At 47.6% G+C, this 21,649-nt stretch overlaps 1 protein-coding gene across 10 annotated transcripts in view; it reads left to right on the plus strand.

The window, feature by feature from the left end:
• Positions 1–21,649, plus strand: part of Plekha7 (pleckstrin homology domain containing A7) — a 191,205-nt gene that overhangs the window by 106,610 nt on the left and 62,946 nt on the right. For 8 of the 10 annotated variants that reach the window (XR_007591890.1, XM_050143170.1, XM_050143168.1 and 5 more), the window contains one exon: positions 18,200–18,283. Coding sequence is in view for 8 of the 10 variants with exons in the window: in XM_050143170.1 (XP_049999127.1) it covers positions 18,200–18,283 (84 nt within the window). In the remaining 2 variants the exon portion in view is untranslated. Of the gene's footprint in view, positions 1–8,261; positions 8,464–18,199; positions 18,284–20,350; positions 20,578–21,649 lie in introns of those variants that run through there. The other 2 variants (XM_050143171.1, XM_050143175.1) reach the window with 2 other exon arrangements.

The following is a 21,649-nucleotide window of genomic DNA, read 5'->3' on the forward strand; positions in this document are numbered from 1 at the left end:
GCCGCTTGGCTAGCTCATGCCCGAAATAACAACACACAAACTGTATTCATTTAACTGCTTGGCCCATGAACTCTAGCCCTTACAGGCTAATTCTCGCACCTGGACTAGCCCATTTCTAGTAATGTTTGTAAGCACCCCAAGGTGCGCTTACCAGGAAGATTCTAGCCTATGTCCATCTTCATCGCGTGTGCCTCAGAGAGCAGAGCTATCGCATCTACCCGGGAGAGCTGAGCATGGCGTCTCTTCGGGAGCAGAGCAGAGTCTGACCTCACTTCCTCTTCCGCCCAGAATTCTATTCTGTTTCCTCCTCCCATCTATGCTCTAAGCTAAGCCAAGCAGTTTCTTTATTGCTCAGCCAATGAAATCAACAGATTGATATATGACATTCCCACATCACTAAACAGTGTAGACTCAAAGCTGGAGAGTAGAAAGTGGCCACCTTACTCATGGCTGGTCTGGGATCGCCATCCTTTCATTACTAACATGCTTGGTAGGTGGTTTTTGGCTTGAGCTTGAAAATGCACAACACCAGTGATGGTCAGAGGCCATTCTGACATTATTGACACTCACCCTGTCCACATATGCTAAGGGCCTGAATCCAGGGCCTTATTGCTAGGCAAGTGCTCAGCCACTGAGCTATCCCCCAACCCCTGAAACCACAAAACATTAAGAAAAAGTTTGTTTAGTTGTCCAACTCTACTTCTTAATAGTCCTTCCGGCATGGAAGGTCGTAGCTGCTTGGTTAGAGTCACTATTGCTGTGATCAAATATCATGATTGAAGCAAGTTGGGGAGGAAAGGGTTTGTTTGGTTTATACTTCTGCATCACTGCTCATCATAAAAGGAAACTGGGACAGGAATTCACACAGGGCTGGAACCTGGAGTCAGGAACTGATGCAGGGGTTGTGGAGGAATTGCCACTTACTGACTTGCTCCTCGTGGCTGGCTCAGCCTGCTTTCTTATAGAACCCAGGGCCACCAGCCCAGGGACTACAGTACCACAATGGGTGGGGCCCTCCTCCATGTATCATTAAGAAAATGTCCTAGAGGTTTGCCTGCAGCCTGAACCTATGGAGGCATTTTCTCAATTGAGGTTCCTCCCTTTCAGATGACTGTGGCTTGTGTCAAGTTGACCATAAAACTAGCCAGTACAGTAGCCATGTGTCCAGAGTCTTCCCAGGCCACAGAAAGCTCCAGCTCTTTCGGTGATAGGGACCTGTTTTTAATCCTTCTCAGTTCTGGTCCAACTCTCCTGTGCTTGTTCCAACTTTCCCATCTGGCTGATATGTGTGGGTCCCGAAGTGGACATGATATCTGAGTGGGTTCTGACCAGTCAAAAATGACCAGTTAATCTTGCTTGTTTTGGACTTTGTTCTAGTGTTGAGTCCAAAGGTCTATTGGTGCTCCTGCAGCTTTTCCAGACTGGACCAATTGGATCTAGAGTTAGTTCGAACCTCAGAACTAATGTAGAATGTATTCTCTGGGCTGTCGGAACAATGGACCACAAATCCAATGACTCCAAACAACTGAGTTTATTCTTTATTTGTCTTAATTTTGTTTGTCTGGGGGTCAGAAATCAGCACATCAGCAGGCTTGGTTCCATCCCATGCCCCTGCTTCTTCCTGCTTCTAGGTGTGGAAGCTGATATCTTCCCCGGCTCTGCATGTGTCACCCTGGTCTCTGCCTCTGTCCCCCTGTGGCTTCTCTCCTGTGTGCACTTCTAGGGCCTCAGACCCAGATGTACTTTCTCCAGTTCTCATGAAGCCTTGAGACTAGACCCGCTTCTTAAAGGCCTTTTTCATGTTTGGGAATGGAAATGAGTCACTGGAAGATGGATTTTGTTTAAGGCAGGAAATTAATTAAAAACAAGGTTGGATGGGTTTCCCTCCAGCCCTGTTTGCAGGAACTCCTGCTAATTCCTGGTTCCTAATTACTGTGACCTCCAGCCGTTCTCCTAACCTTCCCAGGCCTGTTTCCTCAGCTACAGAGCGGAGGTTGGAGGAGGGCAACCAGAGTAGATTTCAGCTCTAAACTCTTTTTCCTTTAAAAAATTAAATTATAAGCCGGGCAATGGTGGCGCACGCCTTTAATCCCAGCACTCGGGAGGCAGAGGCAGGCGGATCTCTGTGAGTTCGAGACCAGCCTGGTCTACAGAACTAGTTCCAGGACAGGCTCCAAAGCCACAGAGAAACCCTGTCTCAAAANGGAGGCAGAGGCAGGCGGATCTCTGTGAGTTCGAGACCAGCCTGGTCTACAGAACTAGTTCCAGGACAGGCTCCAAAGCCACAGAAAAGCCCTGTCTCAAAAAAACCAAATAAATGAATGAATAAATAAATAAATAAATAAATAAATAAAAAATAAATAAAAAATTAAATTATATTTTTAAAGTTTATTTTGGTGTGAGCTGACTTGCCATGCCATACCTATATATGAATGCTGGAGACTTGCCTACAGGAGCCGGTTCTTCCTCCCACTATGGATTCCAGCAGTGTTGTGGCCCGCTAAAGTCTGATCGTGACTTCTGGAAAACAGGGTTACCCTACTAAGAAAGTGAGTCACTCCAACATGACTTTATAAATGGGGAATTTGCTGCTCTTGACTAAGACAGGTTATCTTTTTTTTTAAAAAAAAGATTTTATTTATTATGTATACAATATGGTGTTCTGCCTCCATGTATGACTGCATGCCAGAAGAGGGCACTAGATCTCATTGTTCTCCTTGTAGATGGTTGTGAGCCACCATGTGGTTGCTGGGAATTAAACTCAGGACTTCTGGAAAAGCAGTCAGTGTCCTTAACCTCTGAGCCATCTCTCCAGCCCCTAAAACAGGTTATCATTTGTGAAAATATAAAAGGCTTTCATGCCATTTGCCTTTGACAGGGTTAGGGTGTGAGCTGCCCTTACTCCCTCCTCTCCGTTACTTGCGTGCAGGTGGGGGCACTACGGACTTGGGGACGAGGTGTTTCTCAAATATGTATCTATGTGTTGAGTAAGTGGGAGGATGAAGTGAGGTGAGGATGCTGACTGAGCTCACAGTCATTGTTGGGGACAGGTGAGGCAGCATCTTTCAGGTCGTGTCACCTAGAAAGATTTCTCCCGAGTACACGATCAGATGGCGGCACCTTTTCCCTGTGGCTCTCTGGAGCAGTTTCTGGACCAAGCTGTTAAGGGCTACATTCTGAATTATGGTCTAAATGCCATGTTCAGTGTTAGGGGAAGTGTGTGCTCCTCTCCAGAGATGCTTTTCTGTCCCCAGAGCCCCTGCCTGCTGTCTGGGATCACTTTTGGTGTCCATCATCAGAGCAGCATTCACTACTACCTGTTCTTGGGTTCTTCTGGGATGATGCTGGTGGCATTTGCTGGGTGTTCTTTGGCAGGGAAGAGTCCAGTGGTCTGGATTTAGCTGTGCTGTAGTCCAGGCAGGAAGCTGTAAGGGCAAGATCCCATCAGCCACTGGGAGTTTCTTCCAAGATATGATGAATGTGTATATGGTACTTATTCATTCAGTAAGAAGGAAACTTTGTAGCCAATTTTTGCCATTCTCCTTTTGTTCTTACTCTCACATCAGATTCTTCTAAACATGTCATGCTAACGGAAGGGCCTCTCTAGTTGCCAGTGTTGGTACAAGGTAGAGTCCCCACTCCAGCAGGTGCATCCAGCCCGAGGTCCAAGGCCAAGCACAGCTATGAAGTTGGCCCAACACAGAATTGTAAACTTATTTAAAATATGATTAGATTATTTTCAAAGACTCCATTGTGAGCTTTGTAGGTAGCAGCCTGTGTTGCAAGGTCAGAGGGTGAGGCTCCCTGAGCAGTTGAGCTTGTGCGTCTGTGTGCTCCAGTTTGTTTCTTAAACACTCCTACCGTGGCTTAGCCCTTTGTTTTCCACATTCTGGCAGAGCTTCAGATATAAAGATGTGAGTGTGAGAAAACTGAGTGTGCATGCAATGACAGATGGGCTCCCAGGTCAAGCCTGGAACAGAGGGTGTGGTGATGGCCACAATGACCACAGTGAGCCGAAAGGTGGGTCTGCTTCCCAGTCTTGCAAAAGTGTTTGCTTTTTCAAGGTGGACTGGATTCTTTTTAAAATGAATGTGTGACATTTTTGGCTTTTAAAATTCAACTGGATTTTTAGCCTCATTGGAATTCAAGTAAACCCTGTCTTGGGGACATACTAGCTCACAGTCGTCAGTTTGCAATGCCTGCTATGTGGCAGGTAGGTTGACATGTGGGATGGGTCCCAGGATTGTCTCTGTATAAGGAATGCTGAGGGCCCTGGGAGCTATATGTGGAGGTGAGTGCAATGGCCATCTTTGTTGTGGACATGGAGGAGTTCATGTTGTGTAAAGCACAAAGCAACTTGGAGAACATGTACAGTATCTACTGCGTGTGTGTTTGCATGTGTGTGTGTGTATGGAGGAGTGCATGTACCACAACAAATGTGGAGCTCAGAGGACAAAACAAGGGACTTGGTTCTTTCCACCATGTGGGCTCTAGGCAATTAAACTCAGGTTATCAGGCTTGGCAGCAAGTGCCTTTACCCAGTAAGTCATCTTGTTGACCCTTAAAATTTTTAGACTTATTTCTAACCACCTCGTGTGTGTGTGTGTGTGTGAGAGAGAGAGAGAGAGAGAGAGAGAGAGAGAGAGGGAGGGAGGGAGGGAGGGAGAGGGAGGGAATAACTTATATCGGTTCTCTTCTTCCACTGTGCAGGTCCTAGGGATTGAACTCAGGTAGCCAGGCTCAGTGGTGAGAGCCTTGACCTACTGAGCTGTCTCACTGGCCAACTAAAATTTTAAATGACTAAGTAATCCGTAAACACAAATAACAATAATGACACAGGGTCAAACAGGCACAAGTATCTGCCACCAGAGTTTAACACTGCTAGCTACTGCATTTGGATTCATGGTTCATAATCCTTCTGGAATATGTAGCTCTTGAGAAACTTTTGAAACACAAATAAGAATTGGGAAGAATACCACTGTAGTTTAAGCCTTCAGGAGTCGGAGGGGCTGGAGGTGACCAGGCAGGGCCACTTGGAAGAAAAGAGTCCTAGAAGGTTACACAGAATGTAGCAGGGAAGTGATTGGAGCTGGCGGACAGTTAGTCTCATGGGATATGGGGTGGTCACATACAAAAGCAAGGTGGGAGAGGGGAGATAATCGAAGAAACCTGGGCTCCAGCACAGCTGATCTGGCAGCAAGGACAACCTGGCCAGGGATTTTGGAGGTAGGGCCATTGGGCAGAGTGGGGAACAGTCTTTGTGGCCCTTCTGGTTCTCACATACCTGTCACTGATCTCTTTCAGGGTGTTGCTGGTGATAGAGGGTTAAGTCTGGTACCTGATGACTATGCCCAGGGCACTTCCTGTTCCTTCACTGGCTCCTTGGCATCTGGCCCACTGGGGCCAGAGGTGGCCTTTGCCTGAAGAGTGAGCAGGAAGAAGACTAAGCCCCCAATTTGTGCTAATTAGAACTTGAGTTTTGGTCATGAGGTTGAAGAAAGGCTCTGGGCTGCTTTCTGCTCTGATTTCTTTGTTTGTGAAATGGACATAGTCCTACGTACAAGGGCGTTGTTCTTACAACAGGATTTCTAGATGAAGTCACGCTTGTGTTTACATTGGAAACCTGCCCCAACCTGGGTGCACAGCGCAAATGACCACAGCTGCCTGTCCTGTTGGAGTGAGTGCTTGTATCATGAGGCAGGTGAGGCATAATCATTCTCTATCCCCCAAAGTACACAGTGCTAAGCACACAGTAGGACCAAATAAGTATTAACTATGTGGTGTTTGTGCTTGTAAGCCTAATTCAGGTTTTTTGTTTGGTTTTGGTTTTTCAAGACAAGGTTTCTGTGTATCCCTGTCTGTCCTGGAACTCACTATGTAGACCAGGCTGGTCTCTGCCTCCTGAATGTTGGGATTAAAGGTGTGTGCCATCATCACCCAACTAATTCAGTCTTTATAACAACTGATTTGTGATTATTACAATCTCTTTTGTAGTTAAAACTATTTTGTTAGGGAAGACAATTGTGAGAATGGCTCCTGGTCTCTCTCTCTCTCTCTCTCTCTCTCTCTCTCTCTCTCTCTCTCTCACACACACACACACACACACACACACACACACACACATTTTCTTTATTTTTGAGAATTTCATACATGTATACAATGAAATATGATCATATCTGATATTCTTGGGTCCCTGCCCTAGCCACGCCCACTCCCATAACCTCTGACCCGCCCATCGCCATCTTGGGACCCTCTCTCTCTCTCTTTCTGCTTCCTTGGCGTGCGCACGCGTTTTCTGTCTCTCTCTTATCTCTCCTCTCTCCTTTTATCTCTTTTCTCTGTCTTTCTTTCTCCCCCTTCCTTAATAAATACTTATGGCTATTTCCTGTGCTTACGCGTCTGTTCCCTGCCGCCACCGTGGGCCAAGGAAGCGTGCCCTCCTGTAGCCGTCATCATGGCGGGCTCCCTCCGCCAGCCCGCCCGGGGACCGTTTGCAGCAGCTCTCTAATCGTTTTTTAAGAATAACAATATCTACTTCCTATTTCTGTCTTCCAACTCCCCTCTATTCCTTCCACTGTGTACCCTCCCAACTTATGTCTTTGTTGTTGCTGTTTGTTTGGATAACCCACTTAGTCCAGTTACTGCGGCCTGTAGGTGAATGGGTCTGGAGCACCCTCAAAAAAGAATGTTCTTCCTCCACCAGCAGCTAGTAGTAGCTCCTTGTATTAAACTGACAGGACCACTCCATGGTGTGGTTAAGGGGAAGTTTATATTGTACATATGAGAGAGAGAAAACAGAGGCATCTAGAAGAGAAAGAAGTAGACTGGACATGGCCCAAGGCCTTTGTGAGAGAGAGGAAAACAGCAAGAGAAAGAGACTAGAGAAAGCAGAGAAGCACGTGTCTACACTCAGGCATAGCCAAAATAGCAGGGTTGTAAGGAGAATGAGTAGCTGGTGGGAGGGAAGCCAGATAACTGGGAGAGGTGAAGAGCCAGGTTCTTGTGACAGGAGGGAGCCTGGAGGCCAGCACGTGCTTTGGTATGCTAATAGGCACCATAGGTAGCCATTTGCCCCTTCTGTCAGTGGGAAGGGAAATGACTCCTGTTTGGTAGAGGGGAACCAGCTTCACAAGTTCCTGAGAGTGCTGGCTCTTATCTGACCTCCAGAAATGCTTCTGTAGCCCAGGCAGAACCCGGCTCTGGATGTCTGGAGTTTCCTTTGGACCTGACGCGCCTTCATCTGGTCACTTACTCTTTCATTTTGCCGTGGCAGACTCACATTGTCTTATAATCTTTTTATTTATTTATTTATTTATTTATTTATTTATATTTTATGTGCCTTGGTGTTTTGCCTACATGTATATCTGTTTAAGGGTGTTAAAGTCTCTGGAACTGGAGTTACAGACAGTTGTGAGCTGCCTGCCATGTGGGTACGAGGAATTGAACCCGGGTCTTTGGAAGAGAAACCAGTGCTGAGCCATCTCTCCAGCCCTTCTTGTCTTATGATCTTGAAGGCTTTTGACCCTCCCCCCTTTTTTTAAAGACAATAACTCAGGTTTTATCACCAAAGTGCTGAAAGCAGTAGCAAAGTTTAGAAAACCTGCCCAACTGCCATCCTAAATAGACTGAGAACAAAATCTCCTTTATTGTGTTCTCAGTATATGTTTCTTGAGCTCCTACCATATGCCAGCACTGTGGCAACAATTCTAGAATGCAGCTGTGTAACAGCGTGCAATTCCCTGTCCCCTCGACCCCGTAGGGCTGTCACCCACCTTGTGATCTGTAGGCCTGTGTAGGTTACAGTGAAAGAGTCACTGCTGTTCTGTGACCTCAGTATCTTAGTTTCCCTTTCTGTCTCCTGCCTCATTTGGGAGTGAAAGCTTCCGGGTTATATTGTCCTCAAAGAGCCCTAGCCATTCCCAGGCAGTTCTGGAAGAATCCTCCAGTTTTACCAGGCAGGTAGATGGATATGGTAGTGCTTCTCCACCAAGATGAGGCTTGGTCTTAGGGCTGATTTTAACCCAGCGCAGGAAAATAACCGGATGGTTCTTTCTGACATCAGGGCTGGGTGTTAGGCTCTGTCCTGATACTAGAGGGAGCCAACCTCCCAGGCTCCAAGAACAACGCAGTTGTCCCTTAGCGCTTGCCTGGATGTGTACAGCCTGTCATCCACATTCCCTTTGGCCACAGGGGTGGTGACTCAGAGCTGGAGGTGTGTGCCTGCCTGGTGCCTGATTGTGCTTGGGGTGTGGAGAGGAGGGAGAATGAATGAGCAGGAACAGGAACAGGGTGGCTTGCTGGATTGTAACACTGGGAGCAGTTGTGGAGAAAGAGAGAACAAGCCTTCCTCTCGCCTGCCCTGAGCTGAGTGCAGATTTCATCAGACTACCACCAGGAAAGACACGGTTCTGACCATGGGACTCAGGGCGAGTGTGGGCCTGTCTGCAGGAAGTGAGCGAGCAGGTGAGTCCCGGATGGGTCTGTAAGGATTCAGTGTGTGGTAGATTTTGGTTCCCGAAGTTTCAGATGGCCAGCAGTGCCATCGCTCAGCAAAAGCGCCATTTCATGAGGACGAAAGTGTCCTGAACTCTTACCTCCCTCACGTTCCTACGGACGGAAAGGTGTCCTGTTGGAGAAGAGGAGGGGAAGGTTCCTTGTGTTTTAAGTTACCTGTAGTGTCATCGAACTTCCAGTTCGACTGGGGTTGGATGGGTGGTAGGAGTTTGAGAAGATCCTGTCACCTAAAACATCCTCACTGCCTGGGAGGTGCTGGTAACATCTGGCCCTGTTTTCTCAAGTGGCTGCCGAGGCACCGGATTCAGGAGGCACTGAATGGAAGTATGAATGGGTGTTCTGAGGTTGAGAATGCTTCCTTGTGACTTCAGTCCTCCTGTAGGCTCTGTGTCCCTGGCTGAGCTCAGTCTGTAGGGGAGGTGGATTTTCTTGGTCTGTTCTTTCGGCACCATGGAGACAGACCCTCTGAGTGACAAGGGTGTGGTTGAGGGGCTGTGCCTGCTGATCTGAAACCACTGCCTGGCAGGCGAGTTCTTTAAATAGATGTTAACAGTGATCTGGGGTTTTGTGTGCCTTGACCCAAGAGGAAGAAAGCCTGTGCTTGAGTCTCTGTCTTTGCAGGCTTGTCCTGCTGGAGTTGTAATGTAGAGCATTCTAGAGCCAGCCAAAGAAAAGCCTAGCAGGCCCCAAATGCGGAAGTGTTTCCAGGGTCTTACAGCCTCCTCCTAACCGTGCTGAGCTGGATTATCTCCTCCCTTTACAGATAAACCCAGCAGTCACCCACTCACGGGACAGAGCTAAGGCTTGAACTCCAATCTGATCTGCCTGGGTGGCCTCTGCGATGGGGAACCCAGGATGAGGAAACCAGAGCCCTGAGAGGTTGAGGAGTCACTGCTAACAAGGCTGACATTCTATTACCTTGTTTCTCTGAAAACTTCCTTCACAAAGTGGGCAGGGCTGTCGGCGTTTGACTTCCTCATTCTAGTAGGAGTTTGACTTTCATCTTTTCATTCATAATCACAGGAAGCCAAATTAAAGCTTCCTATTTGGCAGGTGGAATTCTAGCTATGCGACCCCTTGTGGGATCTGAGATGCCAGGTTACTTGCTTGGGAGAGAGTTTTACAAATGGAGTGGTCACCGAGTGGATCTGTGAAACCCATATATAACCTGTGTGACAGAGCTTTCTAGATTGTGCTGGAAATCATCAGTCTGCTCTATCCAGGGGACCAGAAGGACAGAGATACCTCTTTCCGAGGTGGACAGTCATGCTGTGACCCTCTCAGATGCCACTCTTTCTTGTGCCTTTAGGCACAGAAGAGGCAGTATCTGAACCCCTCAGGTGGTGGCCCCGGGGTTTGGCTGGACTCAAGTTGCTGCCTAGTTTGGGGTGGGTGAAGTAAGCCAGATGTGGGTAGTGTGGATGCTGGTAGCCTGGCGCTGCTGTATTTCTGGCTCCCCAGGGATAATTGGTGCTTCTAGCACTGGCGTAGGTTCCTTCATCTGGGCCTGGGAGATGGCCCCCGTCGACTTTGTGATGGGTTGATAGATTCTGCACAACCTCCTGCCGAAGGTGGCTGTTGCTCTTTCCCAAGGTAACAGTTCGGGTGCTTCCCACGTGAGCATCCCTGTTCCTGTGCTCTAGGAAAAACATGAGAAATACAGGAGCCAGCCCCCAAGGAACTGAGGACTGGCAGTGGAGAAGACTGGAGGAAAAGTATTAGTTGGGGGAGCTAAGAACAACGAAAGAGCCTTCATATCTTCCCCTGAACTGTTAGCCTCACACTCTTCTAGTTCATACAAGTGAGACATAGGAGAGCGTGTTTATACTCCTACCCCACCCCGTGTCTTCTTAATCACTCAGCAGTTTTCTCTCAGGCACTTGATCCTCGCTTTCTGCACTGAGGGTATTAACCTTCCCTTGTGGGCCGGCAGAGGCTTCTGGCGTGCTAATGTCTCTTGCGCTGCCAGTTGCTGCATCTTGATGGCCAATGACCGTTAGGTTCTTGTCTCCGTTGCTTGAGTTCTGCTTTCTGCAGGTGTAGGCAGTTCACTAGAGGGCCCACTTGAAGGTCAGAATCCCATTATATTTTTCCTATTCCATTGAGTTCAGAGATGCTTCTGAGCATCTCCCGGGTGCCAGACATCTCTACAAACTGATGTAGTAGTAGAGACAGGTCAGATCTGCGTGCTCGTCAGAGGGACCCACAGTAATTGCATGCGCGCTTAAGTGCGAAACATCTCAGCTGTTAATAACTAAAATAGGCCGATGTGGTATGAAGTAACAGTGGGACGGGCTGAGGTGGTGACAGTCCTGCCCAGATCTAAAGGACAAGGTGCCAGCTGCATGGATACAGGCAAGGAACGTGCAGACTGTGAGGACAGAGAGTGCCAAGTGGGAAAGGCCTGGTGTTCAGGAAGTGAGGTAGGCAGGGATAAAATAGTATAGAATATCGCTAGCTAGGAATCATGTCATTTTGAGGTTTTGTTTGTTCTGAGACAGATTCTCGTGTAGCCCAGGATAGCCTGGAACTTACTTTGTAGTTGAGAGTGACCTTGAGCTTCTAGGCCTCCTGCTTTATCTAGTGTGTGCTGCAATGCCTGCTTGTGTGGCACCAGAAATGGAACCCAGGGCTTTGTGTGTGCTGGGCAAGCACTGTGCCAACTGATCTAAAACCATTGCTAACCTCTCTTCTAGGGTTTTCCAAGCCAAGCCAAGCAGCTAATTTTCACTCTGGATGGTGTGGTGCTTCCAGTGTTTCATGGAGGAGCCTGTCATGATCTCAGGGCTTCCAGTGAAGTCACAGAAGCTGAGAAAGGATGTGCTTAGCTGTTGCAGAGGCTAATCGGGGAACAAAAGCTAAACCTGGTAGTTGCAAGGCTATAATCCCAACTACTTGGGAAGCTGAGGCAGGAGGATCACAACTGCAAGGTCTGCCTGGGCCACAGAGTGAGTTTGATTTAGTGAGAGACTGTCTCCAACTAAAAAGTGAAATGAAGGCTGGAGACAGACTTTTGTCACGAGGACACTTGCCTCACATTCCCGAGGCCCTAGGTTTGGTCCCTAGTGCTGGGGTGGGGTGGGTGGGGTGTGGCCAGAGGCAAGCAGTGGAGGTGGTGGAAAGCGAGGGTGAATATAGAGCGTCTTAGAGAAAAAGCCAGTAGAGCTCACATGCATATCCAAGCCAAAATTAGGCCATAGAAGGAACAGAGAATGACTCCAATTGAGGACATTGTTACCAGAAAAGTTTGGTTTGGGACAAAGACAGCTTATTGTTCTTTAGTTAAAACTTAGATGTCTGTTGTTGCTATAGTCAAGACTCATTTGGGTTAAAGAAACATTGAATGCCTTCTGTATATTTAAGGGTGTGTGCCCCTTTGTTTTAACCCCTAGGAAATTTATTTATTTATTTATTGTTTTTTTTTTTTTTTTTTTTTTCGAGACAGGGTTTCTCTGTGGCTTTGGAGCCTGTCCTGGAACTAGCTCTGTAGACCAGGCTGGTCTCGAACTCACAGAGATCCGCCTGCCTCTGCCTCCCGAGTGCTGGGATTAAAGGTGTGTGCCACTGTCGCCCGGCCCCTAGGAACATTTTAAAATCCCATTTGTAATGATGGAGACAAGGCTTAGAGAGGTGAAGAGACTTGCTTTGGTTTGAATCCAGCCCAGCTCCAAAGCTCTGGGCTGACGATTGCTCAGGGCACATGTTGAAAGAGATACCTTAGTACTGCGTGGATAGTTTTCTCTTGGGGACAGGATAGGACCATAGGCTGGCTGGCTCATCCAGGCCTATTCTTAGGGCACAAGAAGAAGGGCTGGTGGGGAAGTGGCTATGTGGAGAGAACTGTTGTCAATTTTGATGGATTCAAGACTGCAAGCTTGAAACACCACTCTCATAAGATCGTCAGCCTCCTTAGAAGTGCCACATTACGGTGACACTTCCTGTTAAGTGAACAAATTAGTAAAAGTGCCAAGTAAAACAAACCAAAAGGAGCTTAGGAAATGTTCGCAATTCGAAGATACTGTCTTTTTGATACCGTCTTTTCTAGCCCAGGCTAACTCCAGGTGAGGGAGGATGACTTTGAACTGCTGACATCGTCGCCACCTCCTCAGTGCTGGGATGGATGGTGGTGTGAGCCACCTCAGCCCGCTTATGGTGCTGGGGGTTAAACCCACAGCCTGTGCACTCTGCCAACTGAGCTGATCCCTAGCCCTGAAGATAGTTTCTGCTCCCGATTACACCCTCTCTGCTGAGGAGTCCAGATGAGAGCTGACACAGCTAAGGCAATTTCTTCTCGTTTGTGGAGTTTTCGTTTTCATTTTTGAGCATTTTCTGGGGTACTACTAGGTGACCCACAGTCTACAGTTCTGTTGAGACACTGAGGCCAAAGATAAAATATGCCATAAGAAGCCTCGAGGCGATATTGAAGGAGGCCTTAGCCTGCGGGTGACTGTTCTCCAGTGTCGGGTTGGGACGCTGGGGACAGGGGACTGACAGGCTTTGCTCCGTATGTTGATGAGGCTCTGCTGACTTTGACTGGATACTTTCCTTACATTTTAAGCTGTTTCTTCTTTTTATAGCTAGGACCAGATAAGAGCTAGTGCCGACAGCACATCTGCCACACTCCACATACCAATGCCACAGCCATCAGAGAGCCGCACTCAACAGTGTGCTCTGGCCTCCTGTCAAGCGTCGTTCACAGCTTTCCAGAGCTCCCTGCATTAAAAAAAAAAAAACTCAATAAAAAAAATCAACTTGCTAGATAAGTAATTGGAACTTTTATGTTTAACTAATCAAAGTTTTTTTTTTTTTTTGGTTTGATTTTGGTTTTGGTTTTCTAAGTCAGGGTTTCTCTGTGTAGTCCTGGCTGCCTTAGAACTTGCTCTGCAGACCTGGCTGGTCTCCAATTTAGGGATCCTCCTGCCTCTGCCTCCTGAGTGCTAGGATTAAAGGCGTGCACCACCACACCAGTCTATGCTCATTCTATATGAATGAAAAATTCCCCTTCCCAAAACTTGGCAGGAAACGGTCAGGCCCTCACATTCTGACCAGCCCCATGTGTGGTGCAGGTGAGCTCTACTGAGCTCAGTTCTCTGTTCTCCACGGTCCTCTGTATTCTGTTATCAAGGCTCTTGTGTTTGCTGCCAGCCCTCTGTGGGCTTTCCTTCCCAGTCCAGGGCTTTTGAGAAGGTGTGTTTATTTATTTGGGCGCTTACTCTCCCTTGCTACCTTCCCTCCATGTTTCCTGGGACTCTCCAGGTCGCCCTGGCTGCCAGGCCTTTCTGAGAAGTTGCTTCTAGGGGGAAAAGTGGGATTTGAAAAAAGAAGACTAGATCATGTTTAAATCATTTGGCAGATTGCTTTCTCAGTAGCCTGAAGAGAAACAGAAACTCCTGCACGAGGAGAGTTTCTATTCCCTTGAATCCAGCCGCCTGGCTCCCAGCCGGGCCATGTCCGCCATGCTGAGGAGCAGAGGTGGGAAGTCAGGTTTCAGGACAGGTATTTCGGGGATGTGTCGATACAGGTCTGCAAATGCTTCTTGAGTCAGGGTAATGGGACATGCGACTGTGGGTTTTAGGATCAGGAAACTTAATGGCATTTTAAGGTCAAAAAAGGGACAAGGAATGAAGCACGCACGACTAGACTTGGAGTCTCAAGCTTATGTAACAGGAAGCCTTCGTTGGGCAGTGGTGGGTCTGGAGCTCTGTAGAGAGCACAGTAGTTGACTGTATCAGTAGACAGGTTGTCTACCTCTTGTGGGGCTCGCCTTTCTCCCTAATGGCCTACTAACAACAGGTAACTTGCCTACTGGTATTAGGTTGAATGGTGTAGCCTAGGAACCTTACTCTTTTTTTGTTCAAAGAGTGCTGAGCTGGAAGCTCTGCCAAGAGCAAGCTGGGTACATTAAATCAAAAGCGATGAAGTTTCAGGATCCCAGAATTCAGGATTCATTCATCTATGTAGGTCCGTCTCCTCTCCCAATGGTTATGTTGGTTATGTCCTCTCTCTTTCTCTCTCTTTCTAATTCTGATAATAGTTCATAATCTGGAACCTTATTTCTTTTATTTCTATCACGGAAATAACATGATTTGTGCTTCTAACCTCCTTGGGTACATGAGAGTGTTGGACAAGGAGAATGAGCAGAAACTGGGAGGGCCGAGGCCGAGGCCGAGGCTGATTGTGTTGGCATCAAGGGCAGCAGGCATATTGGGGAAGGGAGTGTGGGGAATTGCTCTATGTGTGACCAAGCAACAGCTATTTTTCATCAGTTTAACTCATCGTCCTTCCAATGTTAGAGTGCTTGTACTTCTGAATTAAGTACCAACACCTTGTAGCTCAGGATTCATAAGCCTGAGACTCTCTGGGTTTATTTATATGACATGAGTTGGAGGTAGGAGACAGACTGACTGCCCTCGGGGTGTGTAGAAAAGGTGGCCACTGGCTGCTGGATTTGTTCCAGGCACATAGAAGATTGGCCCTGTGCTCCTGTCTACCAGAGGGTCCATCACCTGACCTGATGATAGGACCAGAGAGGCTCCTTGGGGTATACTGCTTGCTGTACAAGTATCATTCAGAACTTTGGCCCTGGACACAAGGGGGATGAAGGGGTAGGTGAATATGGCACTGTGTTTCTGATGCCCTGCCCACAAGGTTTTCTGACCATAGTCAAGAAGACACCAGTCTCTGCTTCTTAAGGGAAGGGAACAGCACATCATGCAGAAGGCCTGGGATTTACAAACAGAACCTAGATTCAGTCCCTGTCTTAACACTTCCCTGAGGTTGTCCTGTGCACACCCCTCATGTTCTTAGCCCAGTTTTCTCTCCAACAAAGTGTGGAGCTGGTGTGCTGATGGCTGGATGTGTGAGTAAATGTTTGTGGACTCTAAAGTGCTTCCGAGGCTCTAGAGGTCAGTGGTATTGCTGCTTGATTACTCTCTCCAGATCAGTTGTTTCCCCACCAGATTGCAAATGGGACCAACCCAGGGTTTATACTCTCAAGCTTCCTGGAGTTGACTGTGAAAAAGCTAGGTAAAATAAGGCCCAGCCCTTGAATGTGAGGCAAGGCTGTCTGAAACAGGTGTTGCAGGGGGCTGTTCCCATCCCAACTGGAAAGTGCTTTTTTGGGAGGCCCAGGCTGCTGCCTGCCAGATGAGGTCATAGGATTCTGTGGGCTGGCCCAAGAATAGGACTGGGAATTGAGAGGCCATCTGTGCTGGGATGAGTGAAGGTTTGGTAGGGGCGGTTCTCTGTGGCTGGGTCTGTCAACAAGCAGCCTGGTCTGATGGCTTGTTAGGACTCGGGAGGCCACTCTAGCTCCCGGTGCTAAGGTTACATCAGGCACCAGGACAGAGTAAGGAAAGTCTCGGGCTTTTAGATATTGTCTTCCTTACCTGTCTTCCTAAACTGTGTGCTGTGCAGATTTAGATCCGCTAATCTCCAGAGAGACTCAGTGCTCATTTAGGGGGTGAAAGCTAACAGCTTAACATCACTAAGCTGAGATGATCTATTGGCTGGGAGAGCAAAAGTCTCTTCCCTGCCTGTGTTAAGAGCTTTTGAAAAGGGCCCATACCCTCTGATTTAGCAATTTTAGTTTGGAGGCTTCAACTCAAGGAAATATTTTGAATTGGGGTGAGGGGGTATCTATACTCAAAGTTGCTGATTATGATGGGAGAGACCCCATAAAATATCCAGCATTAGCAGGGTATATGGGTCTAAACAGAAGCCCCATGGGGTCGGGGAGTAGGGATGCTTTTGTTCCCCTGCTCCCTTGTATGCACAGCAATGTCTCACACATAGGCAATGTAATTTGAAGGTGTGAAAAATATTATGTTCATATGTCAGACTCAGTAATTCAAATGAAGGCACCGGAATGAAAGTGTTTCTCCTGCATGAGTTACATATAGAAAAACAAAAACAAAAAACAAAACCACAGTGGAACCTTTACTTTGTATGTTGACTTGAAGATTTTTTTTTTGTTTCTTTGTTTTTGTTTTTCGAGACAGGGTTTCTCTGTAGCTTTGGTTCCTGTCCTGGAACTAGCTCTTGTAGACCAAGCTGGCCTCGAACTCCCAGAGATCCGCCTGCCTCTGCCTCCCGAGTGCTGGGATTAAAGGCGTGCGCCACCACTGCCCGGGGAAGATTAGAAAGTTAACATCAAATATAAAAACCGAAAAAAAGCAGCATTTTTAAAAAGACTTTTAATTTTATGTATATGAGTGCTCTATCTGCATGTATACCTTTATGCCAGAAGAGAGCATCAGATCCCACTATAGATGGTTGTGAGCACCATGTGGTTGCTGGGAATTGAACTCAGGCCCTCTGGAAGAGCAGTCAGTGTTCTTAACTGCTGAGCCATCTCTCCAGCCACAACATATTTTTATATGTAGAGAAGACTGCCAACTTGGGCTTAGTAGGTAAGGGACCTGAGTTCAGTGAGAGAACAAACTCCTGAAAGTTGCCCTTTGACCTCTGCTTGTGTGCCCTGATACATGTGCTCCCACCTATAAACAAACAAATGCAGTAACAATTTTTTTAAAAATTTATTATTTTTTTTTAAATAGAAGGCAAAAAATAAACCCCAAACTGCCTTGGAGTTTTCCACACATATAATGATGCCACAGGTGCTTTTTGTTAGTTTGTTTCTAGATTTTATAAAAATCTAAAAGCAACTATGATTTTGTGCTTGGGAAATTCTTTTTCAATCCATCACATTCCCTTTTGAGAAAGGAGATTCATTTATTTGCTAATTTGCGAAACAAACCAGCAGCCTTCAGAGCCGACTCTGCATCTTTTGAAACTCCAGGCAGTCTTTGTCAACACACAGAACACCTACACTTGGGCGAGTCTGTCATCTTGGCATGGAAGCAGCCCCTCCTGACTTCCGAAGGGTGGTAGAAGGCTTGGGTGTTGGAACCGAGCAGGTCATGTTGCAGAGACATGCCCATACATTTATTTTCCCTTCAGTGAACTGAAGACATTTGGTAGCAGTGAGGAGAATTTTAAGAAGATAGGATTTGCTGGCTGGGTGGTTAATTCTTAGGATTCTTTCCCTGACATACAGTTTGGGGATGTTGAGGGTGCCGCCTATTTTCCTTCATTCTTGTATCAGCTTGCTATCTTATAGAAGGTTTTTTTTTTTTTCTTTTTAGTGTTTCAGTGTTTTGGAACTTTGTGAAATGTGTCTTTAAGATATTGTGTATTCCTGGGCATGGTGACACATACCTGTAATTCCACTTTGTGCAAAACAGATAGGAGGGTTTTCTAAAGTTTGAGGCCAGCCTAGTCTACACAAAAATTCCAGGGCAGTCAAAGATATGTAGCTAGACCTGAAAAGTTTTTGTGGCCCAATAAACCTCTCTGCCGACCCAATAACCCAAATCAGACCAAATCAACCGAATTAGAAAAAGCCCAGGTTTAATGGATACCAACGCTCCCGGGTGGCCTTCCAGCTCTGGGTTGATTCTTCCGTCCAAACAGACCCTGTTTCAAAAAACAAAACTAGTTGGACACTTAGGAGTCAGAGACAGGGGACCTGTATGTGTTTGAGGGCAGCCTGGGCTAATGTATACTGAGTTCCAGACCAGCCGTGTTCCTCCTTCCCAGAGGAATGTTTGGTGACCTGGGTCTTTAGCATATCATCTCTTGGTGCCCCTTAATCATGTGACTTCTTATCTTTCTGTCTCTCTAGCCACAACCAGCAGACCACAACCTTCAGGCATCCTATGACTGGACAGTTTTCTCCAGAAAACAGTGAATTTATTCTTCAGGAGGAGTAAGTATTTCTTTATGTTCTTACTCAGACAGAGTAAGTTGAGAGCTTGGAGACAGTTCATGTTTTGAGTTCATCAAAACACAACCTGCTAGGCGGTTTCTGCTGCTTTGGTTTGCGTGTTTGTCTTGTGGTGGGGTAGAGGGCCTTGGAGTGAATTGAGAGGAGTTTTGTTTTTCAGTCTCCACATGCCTGGTGGAGAGATGCTACAGGATGTGGGAGTGCTGTCACAGCCTCTTAAAATCCCCTTTCTGCTGAGACATCCAGCTTGCACACAAGCTGCCCTCACCTGGGGGGAAGGTGGTCAGAGGTGAGATCGGGTGCCAAGGCTACCTGCAGGAATTCCCATGTTTTTGTTCCTGAGCAAGGATTTGGACAGAGATAGCTGATAGTAACAGAAAAGTTTACTAAGGGAGCACAGCTTCTCCAAGTGTGGAAACAGGCCAGAGCTGGAAAAAGATCAGACTTAATGACAGAAGCTATACAGAGGGTTGTCTATTTCAGTATGGTGGGCTTTGGGCCGAAGCATAGCTCACATTTTCCTTTACACGCCCTTTTACATGTCAGCCTCGGTGGAGAGGGTTCCCAGCCTTTCTTTATATGCTTATCTGTCCTACTCTCCTGCTACTGTTGTACAGAAACAAAACCGCTAAGGCCATCAGCAGAAATCCAAAGGTGGGGTCTAGAGGAGAGGCAGTGCTATTCAGGGAGAAAACCCTCGTCATTAGCTGGACTCACTGTGCTGTCTGAGTGGGCTGCCGCGCCTGTTGCGTGGAGATTCTAACCTAACCTTAGCCTTGCTTCAGAGACACCGAGCTTCCTCTGCTGCCTCTTCTTCAGGAACCCGCCCCCAGCATTGGTATAGGGCCTCATTGCTCATGATCGGATTATCTGTGCCACTCTTCTGAAGCAGCTTCCTGATGCTCACTGAATTTCTTCAGTTGTCAGCGGCTGTCTGGCCCTTTGTGGTTGTGCTAGTTTTACTTCCGTTGCTGTGATAAAATATCCTGACAAAAAGCAACTTAGTGGGGAAGGGGTTTATTTCAGCTTACAATTCTGTCATTATGAAATTATGGGGCATGAAAACAAATCACAAGACACACAACGGAACCTACTTTAAGAGTTTATTAAGACCTTTAATCTCAGCACTTGGGAGGCAGAGGCAGGCAGATCTCTCTGAGTTCGAGGCCAGCCTGGTCTACAAGAGCTAGACAGGCTCCAAAGCTACAGAGAAACCCTGTCTCAGGGGGCGGGGGCGGGTAATTTATTAAGAGGAGGAGAGAAGAAGGTGCTCAGGCCTGTCGGATATTTGGTGCGGGAAGAGAGCATGTAACGAGTGTGTCCAGCTTTCAAAGACTGTCTAGTGCATGCACGTACACATGCCCGCACGCCCGCAGGGGTTTATGTAGCCTTCTTCTGCATAGATCACGCGTAGGACTTGAGGGCCCTGGGTGGCTATGTAATTTGCCAGAAGGATTCATGGCACATCCACAGCTGTGGAACCCGAAGTGTCAGCTCTTACCTTGGGTGATAGAAATGTTGCGTGGGGAAGTCAAATCAGACAGCTAGTCACAGCACATCTAGTCAAGAGCAGAGATAATAATGTGTGCATGATCGCTTGCTTGCTTGTGCTCAGCTTGATTTCTCCACCCTTAAAACGCTTCAGGACCTCCTGCCTAGAGGATGGTGCTGCCCACAGTGGGCTGGGTCTTCTTAGATCAGTTAACTTAATTAAGACAGTCCCTAATAGACATGCCCATAGGCTAACCCAATGTAGACCAACGCCTCATCTAGACACTTCCTTGCAGGTGGTTCTCAAATTGTGTCAAGTTGACAATTAGAGCTATTCATCACAGTAGCTATCAGGGTCTACCCACACCCAAGGCCCAGGAATGTGATTCCATGTCTGAGCCTCGAGCACAGGCACATACTTTCTTCTCCTCCGTGCGGGTGCCTCTACAGCTTTGGGGAAGAGAGAAGCATTCCTGAGCAGTGACGGCAGCTGACTGACAGTGAGCTGTGTACACCAGTCCCCAGACTCTGCAAAGCATTTTATGTGGAGGTGGGGCCAGGCTTGAGAGAGCGCACTTGCTTTGGAAGTTCAGAAGCCCGCTCTTGTGCGGGCTCCCTTGGGGTCCTCACCAAGGGGACCTTTACTTGGAATGCCTTTCCCTGCGCTCAGTCGGTTTCAACTGTCCTCCCATTCATTTGCGTATTTGGAGAGAAAACACGGTTGGAATGGCTGGTGATGTGAGCGGTGTCTGAAGACAGCTCAGAGAGGCCTGAACCTGCTGAAGGTAGGCGGTCTCTTACTGAACTTTGGCCCCTTTGCCAAAGAGACTTTATTTTATGGGTTTCAGGGCAAAGCTCTCCTGAAAGCTGCTGCAGATTGTGGGTTTAGGTGGAAATCTCTCGCTGCTAGGCGATTCTGTCTGCTGTTCTTCCTGCAGCTACGTGTTGGTAAAAGCTGACAGCCAGAGGTAAGGGCGAGTGAGCATGGGAGAAGGCTCTCCAGCTCCAGGAGGAGGCCAGCCCGTGCTCACCCTCGTGGTTCTGGGCTGTGGGAGTCATCTGTGGCCATCAGTGACTGGTAGAACCAGCACCTTGTCTCCAGACACTGATAGTCTTGGGCTAGCTTTGCCTGTTGCATTTGGTTGCCATGGCAGCAGAAAAGATGAGGAGAAATGCAAACACCTGGCAAGCAGATGCAGGAACTTGACTGGTTTTCCTCTCCGGATTTTCAGTCAGCATTTGTGACAGTCACAGGTAAGGGGAGACACGGGAATGGGGCCCTTAGTTCACTCAGGGACAAGTGGCAGTTTTTGTGTGGATGTTTCGAAGGGCATTGTCAGTTGGGAATGCAGTCCTTGCCACATGACACCCACATCTTCGGCTCTTTTCTGCTGGCCAAATATGCAGTCGTGGTGGCTTTGTATGTGGAAGGGAAGCTGTTGCTGTAAAACAGGAGCCTTGTTTCTTCCTGTGGCTTCTCTAGTCCTTTTCCTTCCCCACAACCTGGGAATTGCTCCGGTTGCCATTTGACAATTGCTGTAGTCTGATGAGAAGGGCAACTGCTTGGTAGATCAGGCAGGAGGAGCAGGCAGGCTGGAAGGGGAGAGATCAGAATGGGAGAGTCTCCGAGGTCCGTATCTCCCTCTCCTAATGCAGTCATGGAGTCTGAAGCAGGAAGAGTCTAGCCCAAGGCAGTCCAGCTTGGGGACTCTGATGCCAAATTCAGGACAATGCTCTGATTGAGGGGTGGGGGCACAACTGTCTGGGCTGTCTTCATGCCAGGTGAGGAGGTGCTGTTTGGGCTCTTTCCCAGCCTGTGTTTAAGGAATTGAGGGGGACGGGGAAAGTGCATAGTGA

The sequence above is a fragment of the Alexandromys fortis genome, unplaced genomic scaffold, assembly GCF_014885135.2.
Source record: "Alexandromys fortis isolate MF-2015 unplaced genomic scaffold, M_Fortis_MF-2015_v1.1 scaffold_45, whole genome shotgun sequence".
Lineage (NCBI taxonomy): Eukaryota > Metazoa > Chordata > Mammalia > Rodentia > Cricetidae > Alexandromys > Alexandromys fortis.